General features: G+C 37.8%; 1 protein-coding gene across 2 annotated transcripts in view; it reads left to right on the forward strand.

The window, feature by feature from the left end:
* PDE5A (phosphodiesterase 5A) overlaps positions 1-20,046 on the forward strand; it is a gene marked incomplete at both ends in the record, with an annotated part of 62,163 nt that overhangs the window by 24,687 nt on the left and 17,430 nt on the right. For both annotated transcript variants that reach the window (XM_080635281.1, XM_080635282.1), the window contains 7 exons: positions 7,534-7,605; positions 8,248-8,337; positions 9,573-9,710; positions 11,006-11,073; positions 13,218-13,326; positions 15,220-15,304; positions 18,875-19,050. In XM_080635281.1, coding sequence (XP_080491407.1) covers positions 7,534-7,605; positions 8,248-8,337; positions 9,573-9,710; positions 11,006-11,073; positions 13,218-13,326; positions 15,220-15,304; positions 18,875-19,050 — 738 coding nt within the window. The remainder of the gene's footprint in view (positions 1-7,533; positions 7,606-8,247; positions 8,338-9,572; positions 9,711-11,005; positions 11,074-13,217; positions 13,327-15,219; positions 15,305-18,874; positions 19,051-20,046) is intronic.

Consider the following 20,046-nt stretch of genomic DNA (forward strand, 5'->3'; position numbering starts at 1 on the left):
TCCCTAATATAAAGGGCCACCCCTCCACCCCTTCTCCCTTTTCTATCTCTTCTGAAGAGCTTGTAGCCATCCAATACGATGTTCCAGCTATTTGACTCGTCCCACCACATTTCTGTGATGGCGACTACATTATAGCTATATTGTTGCACCATGGCTTCCAGCTCTTCTTGTTTATTCCTCATACTACATGCATTAGTATACATGCACCTCAGCTGGTCCACCGATTTCACCACCAACCCAGGCTGATTACCCTTGGACCTGCTTCCAGTCAGCCCAGCTGCATCCCCTTCCCCCTTCAAACCTTGTTTAAAGCCCTTTCAATGAGTTCTGCCAATTCATGAGCAAAAAATTCTTCTACCCTTAACAGAGAGATGCAACCCATCTGTTGTCCCATGGTCAAAGAACCCAATGTTCTGCGGACGACACCAACCCTTGAGCCACTTATTAATAATATGGGCTCTCCTGTTCCTTTCATTAAATTTTTCTACCACCAAAGGGATTGAGGAAAAGATCACTTGGGCTCCTGCCCTATCAACCACTTGACTCAGTGCCCTAAAGTCCCTTTTAATTGCCTTAACACTCCTGCTTTCAATCTCGTCACTGCCAGCCTGGAGTATCAGCAGTGGATAATAATCAGAAGGCCTAATCAACCCAGAAAGTCTCAGTGATCTCCCGTATCTGGGCCCCAGGGAGGCAGCAGACCTCCCTGTGGATTGGGTCCTGTCGGCATACAGGACCCTCTGTTCCCCTTAGAAGCGAGTCCCCCACTACGACTACCCTTCTTTTCTTTTTGATGTTAGAAGTGGTAATTCGTCCTACAGATGAAGCATAATTGAGAGGCTCACTGAGTAAATTATTGTTTTCTAAATCATCTAGCTGGCTCTCTAGATCCTCCTGATCCAGGGTCTCATACCTGTTCTGAAGCGGTATCTGAGTTGGTAATGGGGGTCGGGAGGAAATGTTATTATTACCTCTCCGAACAGAGACCCATTTCCACTCCCCTTTGTCAACCAGGTGCCCTTCTACTTCTTGGCAGTTGGAGGCATGGGAGTTTTCTGACTCCTGGTGGGCCTCCCTCAAAGGTTCAAGGGTGGAACTCCACCAATCTATTTCCTTTTCACTTTCCCTAATACTCCTTAGTCTTTCAACTTCTTCCTTCAGCTCAGTCACCAATGATAAGAGATTACTAACCTGTTCGCACCTCAGGCAAATGTCCTCTGCCCCTGGTACTGCTGATAAGCTCAAACACTCTGCACAGGAAGGGGTCTGTACAGACACATCCTTTTTGGAGGGTTCTGTTAAGTTACATACAGCGTGTTCCTTTTTGCTCCCTCTTATGTGCTTTCAATACAGCAAATCTGGATGAAGGCTCTTGTTAGGAACTGCTTGACTACTATAGATAACACCTGGTTCTGTAATCCCACTTACCTAGTCAGACTGGGAGTAAAGCTTGTGAGAAAGAGCACATAGCACTAAACAGCTCACTGGTTACTTTAGGGATTAAGTCATAAACTCACAGGTATCAAAGTATAAGCAGATAATTATTTCAGTCTTCTCCCTTAGTCTTGTTTTATTTCAGTCCAGTCTTCTACCATAAGCTTTCCTAGTGGTCATCCCCTTTCCCTAGCTGTTTTTATCCTCTCTTTCCTACTGGTTTTGACATGGGTGACCAAGAAATACGCAGGATAATTCTGTAGGCATAGTAAGAGAATGACAAGAAATCATACATACATATCTCTGCTTTATTGCTACGGGACTCAACTTTCATAAAAGTTCAGTCGGTGACTGCCTGTTAGAGAACTGAAGACACATAAAATATTGTGCATAAGTTACTTAAAACCACCTTTGTTAGACTGTAACAGGGCTTTCATGACCAAGTGTTTGAGTGGACTGTTACGGTTTTTTTTACAATATTCTCCCAGCTTTATCTCAGATACGTCTTGTTTATTGCCACAAAGATTTCACACTTTCTAGGTACCTGTTAGCTGAATAAATTCTCTGTATAGCTGAACTCAGAGAAGCAGTTCACCTTAAATTCAAATTTTCTGATGGTGTGAATATAATTCCCAGATAGAGATTCAGAGATTAGGCCTACTCTTATTTTAGATTTGTTTACAGTAAGTTTTAAAAATGAGGATTTGAGTTTCATACTGTGTTTAGTATTCTCTAAAATGGAGGCGTATGTCCTCCATGGCCTAAAATACTACCACATGATTTGCTTTTTTCCTAATTACATAATTACTCTAGTAACAGGAACAGAGTCTCTTGAATTTCCTACATCTTCTCCTAAATACCTGGTAGTAGGCAAGACTTCAATGGCTAGTAATATCCATCTGAGCTTTCACTCATTACTGTCTCTATGCCACATTCTGCAGAATTTAGTGGAGTTTACTGGAATTTCTAGTGCTATATATGAGGCCAGAATTTAGACCAGTTTAATTTTTAAATCTGTTCCGCATGAAAAAAATGGCACACATACAAAGTTGTCTTTAAAAGCTTAAAATGCAGCTGAAACAACAAAAAGGCTTGCATCTGCACAGAATGTTTATCATTATCATCAGGACAAACATGAATGTTTAGCAGGTTTATTCTCATTACTCCCTCCCTCTTCAGTGAAAAGTTTTTCTTAAAAGATGTTGACAAAGATCTAAAAATGACCAAATGCTCTTGGAACACATGCCTTTGTTAATGTATCAGAAACCTGTAGTGCTAACAAAGGGAGCCTAATTAGTCTTTCTGCTATATTAATATTGTCCTTTAACTGTTTTTTTATAGTTTCGTTTAAGCACCACAGACTTGCCTTTCATGGAGAGGATATGTTTCTAAAAGATGAAAGTACTCACCTTTTGGATGCCTTAAGGAGCCTCTGACCTCATGAAAGTTGTCTTAGCTCATGCTGGATCAAACCTGAAAAAGATAAAATACAAATATAATAAAATACCCACAGAAGACAGTAGTATGAGAAAAGACCTAACTATTGAACTCTGTACATGTAGGTTAACAGAAACACATATTGACTGGTTAAAGATTTCTTAGTCTGCTACAGAAGTCCATAAGACTAGTTGTACATCGTTTCTACAATAAGAAAGTTTGCAGGTTAAGAAATATTCCTCACAGAAGTAAATGAGAGGTTGACTGTGGGGAAAGCCGGGTTGTATGGAATGGAGCTGACAGTTAAGCTTTATTTCAGACAGATGTCTTTTAGCCCACAGTTGGCAGTGATTCATGACGCAGAACAATGACCTTATTTGTAACATCAGTATTTTGGGAAGGCTAGGCTGAGAGATAGTAAATTGTCTGCTTTTCCATTACAAAAATAAAACTGTTTGCCTTCCTTCAGTTTAACAATTACAAATTTAATGATTAACAATTAAATACAGCTTTTTAAATTTGCACACCACATAGTTTTCTTCCGATATCGTTTATCCCCAAAAAGCAAGATGAAAAAAGAATTATCATTCACACCTTGCACAGTTCTTACATTCATTGGATCTCAAACAAAGGAAGTTCTTTGCAGCTTTGTCAATAATTTGTTTTAAATGTGCCAAAAAATCTGAAAAGAATCGGAAGTTTTGCATATGCTTCATGGCTTCTTACCATGTAATCTTTCATGTTATTGTACAAGTCTAGGTGGGCTTCATGTGTGCTAGCACATTCTAGCCTCTGAGTTTACTACAGAGCAGATTTACTGAGGTTAGCAGAAGATAAGATCATAGAATCATAGAATCGTAGAATAGTTAGGGTTGGAAAGGACCTTGAGATCATCTAGTTCCAACCCCCCTGCCATGGGCAGGGACACTCCACACTAAACCATGTCACCCAAGGCCTCATCCAACCTGGCCGTGAACACCGCCAAGGATGGAGCATTCACAAGCTCCCTGGGCAACCCATTCCAGTGCCTCACCACCCTCTCAGTAAAGAATTTCTTCCTTAGATCCAATCTAAACTTCCCCTGTTTAAGTTTTAACCCGTTACCCCTTGTCCTGTCACTACAGTCCCTGATGAAGAGTCCATCCCCAGCATCCTTACAGGCCCCCTTCAGATACTGGAAGGCTGCTATGAGGTCTCCACGCAGCCTTCTCTTCCCCAGCCTGAACAGCCCCAACTTTCTCAGCCTGTCTCCATACGGGAGGTGCTCCAGTCCCCTGATCATCCTCGTGGCCCTCCTCTGGACTTGTTCCAACAGTTCCATGTCCTTTTCATATTGAGGACACCAGAACTGCACACAATACTCCAAGTGAGGTCTCACGAGAGCAGAGTAGAGGGGCAGGATCACCTCCTTTGACCTGCTGGTCACACTCCTTTTGATGCAGCCCAGGATACGGTTGGCTTTCTGGGCTGCGAGCGCACACTGCCGGCTCATGTTCATTTTTTCATCGACCAACACCCCCAAGTCCTTCTCTGCAGGGCTGCTCTGAATCTCTTCTCTGCCCAACCTATAGCCGTGCCTCGGATTGCTCCGATGCAGGAGTAGGACCTTGCACTTGGCATGGTTAAACTTCATCAGGTTGGCATCAGCCCACCTCACAAGCGTGTCAAGGTCCCTCTGGATGGCATCCCTTCCCTCCGGCGTATCAACCAAACCACACAGCTTGGTGTCATCGGCAAACTTGCTGAGGGCACACTCAATCCCACTGTCCATGTCACCGACAAAGATGTTGAACAAGACCGGTCCCAACACCGATCCCTGAGGGACACCACTCGTTACCGGTCTCCAGCCAGACATCGAGCCATTGACCACAACTCTTTGCATGCGGCCATCCAGCCAGTTCTTTATCCACCGAGTGGTCCACCCATCAAATTGATGTCTCTCCAAATAAAGGGTCTAACTGTAAAAAAGTGCAGGGTTTTAGTGAGTGATTTCCAGCTCCTCCCAGTTTCCAGCCTCCCTCTCCCACTGTTCGCTCTGGTGCTACTTGTTTCTTTCAGGTCTGTCTTAACCTAAATCCATTCTGGGTGCTGCTGTTCAGCTTGATACCATAAACTGTGGGATTCCTTTCTGGGTACCAATATAAGTAATGGCTCAGATATAATTGTCCCCACCCTGCACTTGGCACCTCCCTCAAAAGGTACCATGGTACCTTTCACATCCATCCTCATAAACAGCATTGAGTTCACCCCACTCTCAGTATCAGTTACAGAAACCTGTAATTACACTGACAGTCAGAACACTGAATTTTTTTTTTTTTACTTTACAAATCAAGGCAACTATACTTTCTCCAATTCTTTTGAGCCTAAAGTCAGATTAGTAATAAACTGCAAAGTATCAAAAGGAGTGGAAGCATACTGAATTATATTATGGAAAGGCTTGAAATCCTATAATCTAGGAGATGTTTATGCATCAGAGAGAAACACTTATTATAATAATTCGATTTAATAGAGAACAAGAATGTGCATTAGTAATGTGTAGTATAATAAATAAAACTAAATAAACTTTTTCTAATGGAATGACAAAATATTTGAGTTAGAAAGCCTCTAATTTTCACCTTATCAAAAGAGAAAGTCAGGGATCTCAACTAAAATTAGTCTGTCCCTCTTCCTGAAAGCCTTCCATTTTTAGTGTGCTGTAAAATTATGTGGTTAATTTATGGTTCAGAAGAGAAGAGCACGGAAGTACAAGGATAAGCACAGAATCTAGAAGTTTAAGCTAGTTTACAGGACAGAGTGGTTACTGTCAGTACACAACTTGAATAACTGCAGTGGGGAATCTACAGAATTACTATCCCAGTGAATTATTTTTTTAGAGAAATGCTCACTTTCCCTTCATACTGACTTGTATGAAGTTCTCTTTAAATTCCTTTACTTTTCTTGGGATTTGAAAAACAGATCCAAGTTACCACAGATGACATCTATGTTAGGTATGTAAGAGTAAGTCCAAAGCAACCACCCAGTTTCATTTTCCCCCAAATGTTAAGAGCTAGAGCCTGCATTAGAAACTGGAATCAGTACTAAGCAAAGATCTGAATTCTGCTTTCATTGTTATAAGGAGTTCTGAGGTTTTCAGGACAGACTGGTTTCCTGGGAGGCTCTCACCAGCGTGCAGAATGGAACTCCATGAAGACTGGCAGTAACAAAAACATCATGCTTAAACAGCTCTGTTGTTGTCTTACATTCATTTTACTTTTTCAAAAATCTAAACCAACATCTTGGATCGAGAAATCATTTTTATTGCTTAACTATCCTGCAGTTACAAAAGCACCAGCAGCTTGGACTTTAATTGACTGTCCCTAAAGGGAAAAAACCATATTTTAATCTCCCAATTCATGGAATTATTTCCAGAAATTCGAAATCAAATTTTATCACAGATATTGTTTCTATACTAAAAAGAATCACCTGAAATATAACATAATTTAGACAGAACTTTGTAAGAATAAGACTAGATATGTAATCTGGCTTGGTTTATTGTCACACAGATTCCATTTTCTTCCACTTAAATCCGAAAGGAGACAAGCCAACAAAGAAAGTAAATGGAACTGGTCTGTTGATGTCCTTAGTACGTAAATATTAGTTGTTTCCTAGTTCAGGTAAATCCTCTTTGTTACTCTCTGTGTGCTGATTTACTTACATGGGCAGCTTTAATTTATGAAGCTTCTTGGCTGGTGATCTTACTATATTTGAAAGCTCAGACTTAACCCATGTGCCAAAAGCAGAAAGAACTACTTAACAGAAAGCCTTTAAAGTTGATCAGGACATGTGGGTTTGCTTCTTAGGTCTACCATAGATATCCTGCAGGATCTGTGAATGACTTTTTACCCTTTGCTTAGCTTCTTTACCTTTAGGATTCTTCCCTACTTTATGAGCTGCTCCATAGGGAAAATAATTAAAAATAGCATAGTATCAGCATGTCTTGGCAAGGACAGTCTAACTAACAGCTGAAGCATAACAAAGTATCTCTTCTCAGTGTTGGTTTAATGTCATCTTAGTAAAAGCATTCCTTTAATAACAGACTGAGTTTGAGTCACAAACTTGAGTCTGGCAGGAATACAACCTTCATATGCTATTTTTCAGCAGATGAAAATCCAGACAGATTTAGAGAGATACAAAATGCAAAAAGGTCACTGTAGCCAAATTTCAGATCCGGTAAGGAGGCTATGTTTTGGAAATTCTGTCAGAGCTAGCAGGAAGGGTATTTCCTTCACCCACAAGCAGATGAACTTCAGAGAGAGCTATTGCATAATCTGGCTTCTGACTGCAGAAGCATAAACTGTTATAGTCTTTCTTGGTGAGGAATTGCTCCAATTTATAGAATCCATTTTGGATTAAATTGACCCCTCTTCATAGAGTGTCCAGGACTCATGACACTTTTTTTTTTTTTTATACATATATCATGCATATGTATATCATATTCATATCATATATCATGTTCATGCTCAGCTATACATTAGGAAAAAACAGGCTTAAATATCTTACCTAAATGTCAACCAAATGAATACCTTTAATGATCATTTATTATCTTCTATAAATATGTATAGAAATAGAATCCAGCGAGAGACTCCTAAAAATTACCTAATCACTCCATTTGGAATGCACTAGGTTGTTGGCGTGGCTCAAGCAATCAATAAGAAATCTGGAATTGGTGGCACTTTCACGGAACAAGATGAAAAGGTATAAAAGTTGGACATTTGTCTTTTCTATTTTCCCAGGGGAAATGGGGATGGATGTGTTACTACTTTTTGCCCCAATCAGAAATTTTAAAGTTATTAAACATTAAACATGTCTGAAATAATAAAAATTCCTGGTAATACTGCAGATTTGTTTCTTTATGAGGCCATGAGAAATGTGGATGTGAAATAGTTTAATTTCTGGATCAGCATAGTATCTCTCATACACCTCTGAAACACAGGCTTACTCTACTAAGATGTACTATAAAGCAGTTTCATAAATTTCAATAGACATAATTTTTTATTAATTGATTCCAACTCTCCTGGCATCCCCAACAAACATATTTTGAATATTAAAAATATTCAGAATATTTTTTATTGCTTGATTCCTCTGTGCTGCTTCTTATATCAGTCCTCCTTTTACCAGGATAAACTATGAAGATCATTTGTTTAAAAAAGGGAGACAAGATTCTTGAAGGAATAACCAAAAAAAATCCCAAACCTGAACATGTGGTTGCCAAAAATAACTAAAAAGTATCAATTAATACTTCAAAGTGAAACCATAAAACTGCAGTAGCTTCTTTGAATAGAGTTAAGATGCTGTGAAACATTATCTTTACAAGGTCTGATGTTCATTTGTCTTCAGGATTTTGCTGCATATTTGGCATTTTGTGGAATTGTTCTTCACAACGCTCAATTGTATGAGACATCTTTGCTTGAGAACAGGCGTAATCAGGTATTGTCAACAGGTTTGTCATAAGAGTACAGAAATTACGGTGGTTGGCTAGTAATCATTGCCTGCTACTCATAGTTCTCATCTGGTAGCTATCATTGGCTATTGTCAATTATTCTAATTGAACGCTGTGTATCTCTGATAAAGCTCTAACTTGCACTGAGCAGTAGCTGAGCACATTCCACCTTGGCCTGTGAAAAGTGGACTGTGTTGGGGAAGAAGGTAAAGCTACATGTCAGAAAATTCATTTCATGTCAATATGCTCGATAGTGCCTGAAGTTATCCTGTGTCTCACTGTATGTATTATACAACCAGAGGTGTACATACTCTGTACATACTACAGAGATTTCAGAAGAATTATCCCAACAGCACAGTAGAGGTTATACAGATTGCTCTTTTAATCTACTACAACAATAAATAGTCACTAACCATATTTTCAGTAATGACCAGATGGAAAACTGAATTTCCTTCTGATTAATGTAACGGTATTTTGCAGCCACCTTTATAACGAATGGGTTATTAATGCCATGGACTTTATGGGAGGGTATGTCTGCTATATACGGCATGAAAAGGTTTTGGAGAAACAACTAGGCAGCAGTTGTTTTAAAAATTTTCTGGTAGGTCTGAGTTTCCAAGTGACCATCGGTGTTTGTAAATCGGTGCAAATTTGGATAATCTTTTCAAATTGACTCCATGCTTCTTTTGAGGAAAAAAAGACTATAATATGTGCACACCTAAGCAGCTGAGTCCTTCAGTGGCAGCTCTGAAATACAGCAGACTCTATCTAAATGATGTTTTCACCAAATGAGTTCATTACGATCTGTTAGAATTACAACAGATAATAATTACATTCAAAACTCCTAAGAAATGTAAATACTGCTGTTTCTAGAATGCACACATGAGCCATAGGAAACTGTTAGGTTTCCTAAGGACAAATAACTCTGTTGTCTGGATTTCTCAGGTTTCATTTGATGAACTGTTAATCCTTAAATCTATTCTATCTCTTCGACTGAAGACATCAGACATATACCTACGCTATTTCTTTCATCAAGCATCAAACTGGCTATTATTTACTGTTACCTTGCAGTCTGTGTAAGAGCCAAAACTTAATTTTGGTCACAGTCATACATGTTGATTCCCATGACTCAGGCAAGAGGAAAAGAATCAAAGACAGTTGAAATGGTAATTATTGCTTAAATCACAATTAGTCAAAATCTCACGAAAGACTTTTTCCTCAGGTGCTTCTTGATCTTGCCAGTCTGATTTTTGAAGAGCAGCAATCTTTGGAAGTGATTCTGAAGAAGATAGCTGCCACTATAATATCCTTCATGCAGGTGCAGAGGTGTACCATCTTCATAGTGGATGAAGATAGTACTGTGAGTATGGTTTTTTTCTGAAGGCAGAAGTGCTTATTCCCTGGGAGCAGCATAGGCTTCCCTCCATTCTGACTCAATAGTGTTTCAAACCCATAGTACATTCTGTCGCCTTTTTGTCCTCTATCTTTTCTTTTACGGTATCTGCTCAGGTTAGCTGCTGACTTGGGAGGCTTTGGTCTTTGTGTAGACTTTGGTCTTTGTGTAGACTTTGGTCTTTGCCATTTTAAGCAGCTATTCTGCGTTGCCTTTTGACAAACCCTGGCTCTGAGCTCTCTCAAACTCTTTCATATCTCATTTTCTTGGCTACAGGTGTACGATGGAAACAAGGAAAATGCTGGGGAGAAAAACAATGTAGCCTTTGCTTCCTGTGCAGAATCAGTTTTGTTAGCACTTTTTATTTCTTGAGTATGTCTAAGGAGGGAGTATCCAAACAAGGTGTCTAAACAGAATCATGACCTATCCCAAGACTGTGGCTCACTGAAGCAAAGCAAAACTGCTTTGCAATTCTCCCACTTCTATTTCCTTCCTATTGAAAATAGGCAGCAGAAAAAGGAGCAGAATAGAATGCTGTATGCCCTAGTCTTGTAAGGGCTTTGCTAGTTTTACCTTCACTACTTGTTAGAGATGCAGGTGTACTAAGATCCGGAAGTAAGGAAGCATTTCCAGGTTCTGTAATACAGAAGTAACACACAATACTTGCGATCATCTGCCACAATCCCATCTCTCACTGTAGAAAAGTCACTTGTGCACACAAGGTTACAGAAGAGGAATTTGGATAATTTTTGTATTAACCTATTCACACTGTCTCTGCAAGTTAGGTAAACTCCAGCACCTAGTTTGCAGTCTGTAGTTTGAATCTTTTGTACAGAGGGAATCTAATTTTTCTCTACATTTACACTTCTCAACTGTTAAAAAAAGCTGGATGAAAAGAAGAGGTCAGTCAGTATGTTTAAAATGTTTTGATGTCCTTGCCTGTCAAAGCAAAGCTGGTCTAGAATGTTGAAATACAGAAGTTCTGTGTTGTCAGATTTGGCACAGCCTATAAATACCGTCTTTTCTTCTCAGAGTGATCAGTAGAGATTCAAGACACTTCAGTAATATTTAAAGTTGTATCAGGAGGTATTTTTGTGATAGGATCCTGTATGCTTCCTGCTGGATGAAGTCAAGTAATTTTACTCTTGTCTTTGTTACAGATTAGGTTTTGATAACTGCAACAAGCTTTTCATGAATAGTACTATTCTAACTTATGACAATCTGATACTCCTATATATTAATATATCCTCTTGGTATTCCAGGATTCATTTTCCGGTGTCTTTCACATGGAATCTGAGGAGTTAGAAGATTCAGCTGAAAATGTGAAGAGGTAAAACAATGAATTATAGCTTTTGTACATCCCAGCAGAATGTTGAAGAAACTATGATTATTATTTTGTTTTTTAATTTCATATTAGTAGACCTTATTTCCACTGGGTACCATGTATTACTGCTATTTTCACAGAGCAGGTTTTGCCCTGAAATGTACATAGACAAGCATTATGGCCTTAAGAAGGTCTGAGCAATACACGAGTGCAGGGCCTGATCACTTTGTCAAGTCTAAGTACATAGTTGCATTGCAAGGCTAAACTATGGAAAATGTGCAGAATGTGTGAAGATGTGAGAATCTAAGTTGGTGGGATGCCCTAATACTGGTCTGTGAGAAATCTGTGTAGATAACTGTGTTGTAGCCACATTAATAGATACAAATCCTATTTATGATTTTAATCAATTATTTTAATCATTACTCATATTTCATGGATAGTGAAACTGACTCAAAGAACAAGACTGACTAAATCAAGAATAAAGTTCTAACTTTTTGAGAAACCATTATGAAGTTCAACTAGGAGGAAGGAAAAGATGTAATGTAAGCACAGTTGAATTGAAATCAACAGATTATATAGTTTCTAAACCTAGTCTGAACCTCAGTATTGAAGTTTGAAAATTACTGTCTCCATTACTTTTCTCTGTCATCAAAATCAGTTGTTTCAAATAATGTCAAAAGAGTGAGACACAGTTGTATACAAAATAGACTACTCAAAGATAGGGTGCAGAGAGAAAATGGAGGTTTCTGTACCCCTTCGATGTCTTTGCAGTGAACATTTGTTATATCAAATTTAATTCCAAATATTGGAAAAATATGTCCAAAGTGTGTGGCTTGAGCACCTAAAAACTGTTGAGCTGTAGAATAATTTTAGACAACGTAAAATGAGAAAGTACAGAGGTACCACAAGCTAGCAAGATCCAGGGTGAAAGGCAGAGTTCCCGGTTACCTCCTCTTCTACACCATGGAAATGGTAAAGATAATTTACCCTTCCTATTCATTATCTCTTTCATGGTTACTAGTTAATGGACTCAAAATGTAATTTACTGGTTGCATGGGTTCTCAGTAAATTATTTCTCATAACTGATAGAAAAGAAATCTGGGAGGCTTAGTGCATATCTGAATCTTATATATCACATGTATCTTATAATCACAGTTATAGGCCAAGGACTGTACTGTGGGTCAACAATTGGAGTTAGAGCCCTATGCTTGAAGGGCACGATTCTGGGCAATAGTAGAAATATAATTACATGGATTAGATGGGAAGTACTACTTTACATAATAAATTTCAGGTGTATTATTTAATCAAGGGCCCTGAATCAAACCCCAAATCAGACCAGTTTTCACAATTGTGGGGCATTGCCTTGTATAACCAACTTTGTGAAATAATAAAAGAGCAATTTTCCTCCTGCAGCACTGTGAACATCCTTACACCAGAAGGATCGCTAATGCCAAATCAAATGTCACAGGGAAACTACAGGAGCTTAAAGGGAATAGGTTTATTATTAGGACATATGTCCTTTTCCAAAGCAGTCAAAGGATCCAAGAGAACTGAAATGCCTTAATTGGATACACTGTGGCTAAAAAAGTAGGTTGATTCTGTAAAGGTATTTTATGTCCTCCTTTGGAATAAACAGTTCTATTTCAGTAACAGAATCCCCATGCAACTGATTATGCCTTTACTTTAGAACAGATTTGAAACAAACTTGAAACTTAGCAGAAAATTCACAAACATACCTGCTGCACTCCATTTAAAAAAAATGTGAATTTCATCCAGGATTGATTTTTCAGGTGTGTCAGATTTGTGAATGGAGTTTGTTTTTAAAAAATTTTGTTTATTTCAATATAAACCCAGTTGTTCGTTCTTTATCCTTCATCTGTATAAACTGTACTAATTTGTTTATTTCCTAAGTTTGGTGTTCAGTGTTAACATGGTTGAATATTAAAGAAATGGTGGAACACATAAATCAATCCACTCTGCTGTTTTGTGATGACAGCTGGATTAAGATACAGGATTTGAACTCAACTCTGTTATATATCTATTGGTTATATCCTTTCCTCATACAGGAAAGATATTACGATTAACTCCTTTGCATAATGAAATGACCCATTTTCATACTAAGGAAATAATAATAATATTGTATCCTTCAGGGACTGTGATGCAAACAAAATCAATTATATGTATGCTCAGTATGTCAAGAATACAATGGAGCCTCTCAACATTCCAGATATCTGCAAAGACAGAAGATTTCCCTGGACAGTACGTAAAATAAGATCAGACTTAAAATTCAGAAATGGAAAATGTGTTTTTCTGTTTACCTTTCAAATTTTTTTTTGTTTTCCTTTTATTATTTCTATTAATTAATGGCCACAGAATTGCGCAAACACAAAGGAAGGTACCTTTGCTTGCTAGAATTAATTATTAGTGAAGAAACAGTACAGTACCCACACAGTGGGCCAGGTGGCCGGGGGGGGTATTTATCCCTACAACCATTGTTAAAAAAGCTTTACATTATTTTCTCAATAGACAGTGTGATGTAGAGAGCTTGCAATATTATTTTCTATGGAAAACACTGAAGTGAAGAACATTGGAAGTTTTCATAGTAATCCTCAGTAGTTTACAGTGACTGTTGGGAGACTCCCATGAGCTCCTTCTCTTTTATCCTCCCTTTCCCTTCTTATTCTGGCAAAGGTTAATGTTATAGATGCAAGTTCTTTGCTGTTTTGGAGATGGAACAACTCCACTTTTCTTTGGGAGCTTTTGCTTCACACTTCACCAAGTGTGAGCTTGCGATATGGTATACTACTGAGCACACAGATACTGGAGAGTTAGGAAGGAAGGTCACTTGGCAAGACTCAGACTACAGTCAGGTTGCCTTCAAAGTCATCATAAACAAAAAAAAAATTTGTAATTCCGTATTTTCCTGTCAATGCCAAAATTAGAAAGATGTCTGCTCTTACTATATTTAAGCCTGTTGGCTAGAGGGGCTCAGGGAGAGGGTACTGCACAGGAGAGGAGTTGTTATGATCAGCAGATAGCTCTACCTAACTCTGTTCTCAGATGCACAATGAAAAAAGGTCAGTGTTTGGTGTGATTATTCCAGTAAGTGGAAAGAAGAGGCAGGCTCATGATGGGAAGCTGCATTTCTTCTGTTTTTACATGTGCAAGGTTTCATGGGTGTTCTGGAATGGGTTTCTAGTACAAGGCCCAAAGTTATCTTAACTGCAGGAGGGGAAATAAAAACAGAATCAGGCAGATGTACTGTATAGACCAATAAAGAAAGAGGTGATTATTTTGAAAACATTTTAAGGTAAAATTGAGAGTCATCCAAACAGCTGTGTGTCTAAATAAGGCCTTGCACTTTGTCAGCAGGGTTAGAGTTCTTTTGCATTTTACCCTGGAATCTAGATTACTTACACAGGAATTTTGGATAATGTTTTTCAACACCCAGTTGCTCCACCACTGTGTAGGAGCAGTTTCAAGGCAGAGCTGTAGTTTTCCTACCTGTTGTTCTTTGCATCATAATTTGGTCTCCTCTAAGCCTCCTTTCATTGTGTTGGTTGATAAATAAAGTGATCTCAAACAAACCAAAAGGGTCAATGAAAATTTTACAGCCACAAAATGCATAGTTAGCTTAAAATCTGGTAGTTACTTTTGGTTTATGACATCTGTTCTCTGTTCCTTATATTGCCATATTGCAAGTGAGGGGATAGCTGCAAAGGGGAAAGGTCAATTCCTTTTACAGCTCATCACTTGATGAGAGTAAAAAGGTGTCCTAAAGCCCATTTGGTCTCTTTTCAGCTGCACTGAGTAGAACCGTTTGTAATTTTCATGGAAGTGGTACCTTCTTATGAAAGAATCTATTATAAAGTTAGCACATTGTTAGCACAATTACACAAGCCACTGTAAAATCCTACTGAATCAGGATTATCATCATCATATTTTATTATTATTCACCAAAGCTTGTATCAGATACAGTGTTTATTATACCGTCCAGCCAAAGATGTATAAACTCTCTGAACACATGGTTTACTTCTGAAGGACTATGTAAGCCAAGAATAGCTGTAGATCCCAGGTCTACAGCTTTTTCACTTTTTTCACTTTGAATATTAGTCTTTCAAATTATAACTATATTTTTTGTTTGTTTAACAGAATGACAGTGCAGAAAATGTAAGTCAACACATAAAGAGTTTGCTGTGTACACCAATAAAAAATGGGAAAAAAAATAAAGTGATAGGTAGGTATCTTTAAAAAAAAAGTCTTTATACATTTCATAGAAATATTTCTGTGATCCGCTGTAGAATCTCAGCAACGTGGAATCTCAACCCAGGAAAAAAGATCCTTAATCATCATGTTTTCACATACACTGCAAGCTTGACTGTAAATTGCTTACCTAGTAAGTTACCCAGTATGTACAGCTCTCTTGATACTTCACTGGTTTTATACTTGCAATCAAAAATTTTCTGTAAGTAAAATTATTTTCATTGATTCCTGTTCAGAGAGTCAGTTACCCCTATTGCTTGTGCAGACCTTTTTACAAGGCAGTGAAAGGAAGAGAAGACCTAAATCAGTAAATAAACCCTTCAGGCTTGAGTTGTCTATAGTGGTGGGCTTCTAGGAAGCAGTAGTAGCATGTGAAAAGGTGATCTGAACTGCACAAACATTGACAGTTTCCTCAAATGAGACTCAGCTATGCAAAGATTCATACATTAGAAGGTCAGCTGCTGTGCCATTTTTGGTGCTACCAACTGCCCTTTGGATGTGCCCACTTCTATCTGTGGGTTACACTGGGAGTCAATAGTCCTATAGTAAGACAATAGGTTTAAGCGTCTAAAGCTACCCAGTGCAAATATTTCTGCAGCATCTCCTTCATTTTGATAGAACTAGTTTTCTTCTATTTTAAACACTGTCCATAGTTTCCTGGTGTAGCATTTTCAGAAGTAATTTGACATCACTTAGGCCTAGATGCTTATGGAAACTTAGAAGTCTAGCTATCTCTAGTTCCCTAAAACTTTTAGGTGGCTGTAGTCTGGGTCCTCAAAGACAACACCTAAAAAGTTGTGAGGATGTGGTCAGGGAATAAGCTTAAGTCTTGCATGGAGTTTCTGGTTCACCTTAAACATAGGGACGATGATGCTTTTGGAACTACCAGGACTTTCCAATCCCATGAAGAGTAGAATGTGTATCAGCCTGCTTTCCTGGCATCAGTAAGTTCCACAAGCAAGCAGAACATAATATATACTGATTCCTAGATAGAGCATGAATCCAGCTTCCTAGATAGAGCATGAATCCAGCTTCCACAGCTTAAAAAACATTTGGCAAGTAAATGTTAAAGAGTTCCAAGAATGCATTTTTTAATGATCTTCAAATAATTTTTCTTGAGAATTGTGGCAAAACTGTATAATCCAATGTATATAGTAAATATGAGGTCCCTTTTCCATGAAGACAAGTTTGATTTTTTTTTTTAAGTTTGTTGGGGTTTTTTTGTTTATTTATTTGGGGTTTTTTAACTCCTGAAGCAGAAAGAGAAGCATCATCTTTACCTGATGGAGTTCTCTGAAATTTCTTTTTATATCAGCTTCTTAAATTAGTTCTTTTATTACTTTGTTTAAATATTCTACCAGACTCTAGAAGACCAAGACAAAGATTGAACTGTTGAACTTTAATTAGAGATATCTCACTATGCTTTTAGTACTGGTAAGACAGTCATATCTGACCTCATATATTTTTTTCTACAGTTATTTGCTGTGGAAATTCAAACTGAAAGTTTTAATGAGGCTACCCATTTAGGTGGGTTTTCCAACTCTGAGTAATTCTCACTGGGAAATGTTCCCTAAATTCTTTTAAGGTTTCACAGCCTGCCTAATGTTCAGATGTGTAACAGGGCAAGGTTAAGAAGTTGTCTTTGGGACAATATCCAGAAGTTCCATTAGCATAGTATATACTATGTAAGACTATCATTATAAGTCTACTTTTTCATTTTTAAGATTTAGATTTTCATTTCATTTGCCAGAATTTGGTAAGTGTGCTGTGCAGATGGGCATAGGGTGGGAAAAACTGTCCACAGCAAAACTGAGCAAATGTTATTGACAACAAAGATGAAAAGAACTTTTTCATTCTCTCAAATCTAAAGCTTTCACCACATACACTCAGGTATGCGGTGAAAGCTTTAGAGAATTTTTCTGTTGTTTTATAACTATGTCCCAATATAAGACTTTTGAGTTTCTTTAACTGTAACGTATGGGCCCCTCAATGCTTTGGGGAAGCTTCTGAAAAGATTAAAAGGTCTTGAGTACTAGGTAGCATATTTCCTGCAGTTCCCCCCCCCTTTTTTTTTAAGAGACATTGTGTAAATACTATGTCTTTTAAGAATTGTTTTGGCTTTGTGACTTATTCCCTGTTGAGTCCTAATCTTGTGTTCATTACATCACAGTTACTGTGGAAATAATTAGAATGTTGTAAACAGTACAAAACAGAGATCTGAAAGTGAGTTTCATGACATTTTGCTATAGAGGTTTTTAAGTCAGCTTCTTTTTCCCAGGAAAAGTTAATCTTGCTCTTAGTTAATCTTTATTTGCTGGGATTATGTATTTTTACTATTATTCAAGTATATAGTAATCTCATTCCAAAAAGGTTCAGAATCCTGTTCGCAGTATTCATTTACCACAACCCCTGCCACAACAGTTTACAGCTGCAGTTACAATATTCTTACTGATCTCTTTAGAGGTGACTTTTACACTAAAATAAGCTCCCCAAACGGAATGTATTTTGGAAACAAGACAGTGTTACACTGTCAACAGACATTAAACTTCTACATGCAACACCAGTGTTCTTCTAAAAATGCAGTTTGCATGTGACCAGGAAAATGCTTGCTTTTATGCTTGAAACTGTTAGTACTTACACTCATGAGAGCAAGAAAACATTTGGACTCACTTAAAAGACAATGTATACTTACAGTGCAACTGCTTTAATTAATACTCTGATTTCTTGGCAGAAACTGCCTAAAAAAACCCCTGCCTAAAACTAAAGTGAGGTGTATGTGTGAATTTCCCTCTGCTTAAAAATTGGGTCAAGGATCTAAGTTGCAGCAAGGTTTGGTAGAAGTTACCTGTCAGTGGCATGTGGACATCAAAGTCCAGAAATTATTAATAAAAAATAAACAGATGCAACTGCCAACAAGTTTGAACCTAACAAGTCAAATTCAGTAAGATGCTTTTCAGTGAGCTCAGCAGTCTTTGGAGCAGGCTGTAATTCAATCACATCCTCATAGAATCAGGGAGTATACTTTAGCTTTGAGCCTCAACTTGGGTATTCTCTGTTTAGTTCATTTATTTAAAAAAATTTCAGTACTGACTCAAATAAGGAAGTGAAAACTCTGTGTACCACTCTTCTGACTTTCATAAATGTTCTTTTGGCATGGTTACAAAAGTCTAATTAGCCTCTAAAGGACAAATTGTCTTCTGGGATTAAATCAATCTAGAATACTATTAATAATAAAATGACCCTGGAATTTCACAAGATAATCATGTCTGTAAAGCCCTACATTTGTGGTTTACAAATCCTAATAAATACTTTTGAATCTACTAAGTAATATAGAACATTTTAGCATTTACTCTGTAATACAGTGAAATTACTCTAAAAAAACTCTGGTGAAAATCCTACAGCACTCCTGTGTGTCACCTTTATGTCTATTGCTGGTTTATACTGTAGGCTAAGCTGTTGTAGCCTCAATTTTTCTCTTGATTTTCTGTACAATAGCTGATATGTTCTCTATTTTACATCTTTTAATTTCTGTATCCTGGCATAGGGGTTTGCCAACTTGTGAATAAGATGGAAGAAAATTCGGGTAAAATCAAGGCTTTCAACAGAAATGATGAACAGTTCCTGGAAGCATTTGTCATCTTTTGTGGCTTGGGGATCCAGAATACGCAGATGTATGAAGCTGTAGAAAGAGCCATGGCCAAACAAATGGTGACATTAGAGGTGAGCTCAAAATCTAGGTGGTCTTTCATTAGCTCAAATGGATCCTAAGTTCCTCCAAGATCCTCTCTGTTGTACACAGAAGTGCAGCTGTTTGCATGGATACTGAACAGAAATTGTTCTCCCCTACAAGAACAGCATTTGGCCTGTTGAGTTGCACAGGATTTTTTCTGCTTGTTTCTGTATCTGCCAGCAGACTATTTAACTTGGTATTGTATTTTAACCTTACTCATTGATTTTGTGGTGAGCTGAATGCATCTTTTCCTCTACGTGAGGCTACAAATTGGCAAAATAGTGGCTTTGTTCTGTTGTGTAGGAAGATGAAACAGTTTGGTGGATTAGGGGCTTCCTTTTCTTGTCTGAGGTTTTCTGTGATGATTTTGGCTCAGTCCTTTAGACAAACCAGCTTGTGGAGTAAAAGCGGCATTATTGTAGGTTTTCAGTAATTTCCTCAGACTCCATCAGACCATATCAAGATGAATGTAATTTGGTCTGAGCCTTTGAAATGGTTACTGTTAAGTTTAATAGCTAAAGAGGGCTTCAATCTGAGAAGCTGAGTTACTTGGAGGTGATAACTTGAAGCTGAAAGCCCAAAATTTGTAGATTTTGGATCTCCTAACATTCATTATGTAAACAGAGTGTTTACAGAATTCCTAAATGGGGATTATGTACCCTGTAGCCTTTACAAGAAACGTTAAAACTCTCAAATAGACCTGTATTAAGCAATGTTAAATAAAAAGGTGGTAAAATTATTGTCAAAACCATTTCAGTGCTTAAAAAAAAAAAAGAATTGTTTGTTTACATGGCAAATTAGCGATTCTCTCTCCTACTATAACACTTTATAGGTAACATAGAAAGTCCAGGCAGGTTATAGGTTGGTATATAAGATGGCTTCTTTTCATAAAAAGTCAGTCTCTAGTTGCTAAAAAACCTCCACAACATTTTCATGTCCTTGATTCTCAACAACTAAAAAGATACAAGCTTATTTTGTTAATTTAA

This window comes from Psittacula echo (assembly GCF_963264785.1).
Source record: "Psittacula echo genome assembly, chromosome: 1".
NCBI lineage: Eukaryota > Metazoa > Chordata > Aves > Psittaciformes > Psittacidae > Psittacula > Psittacula echo.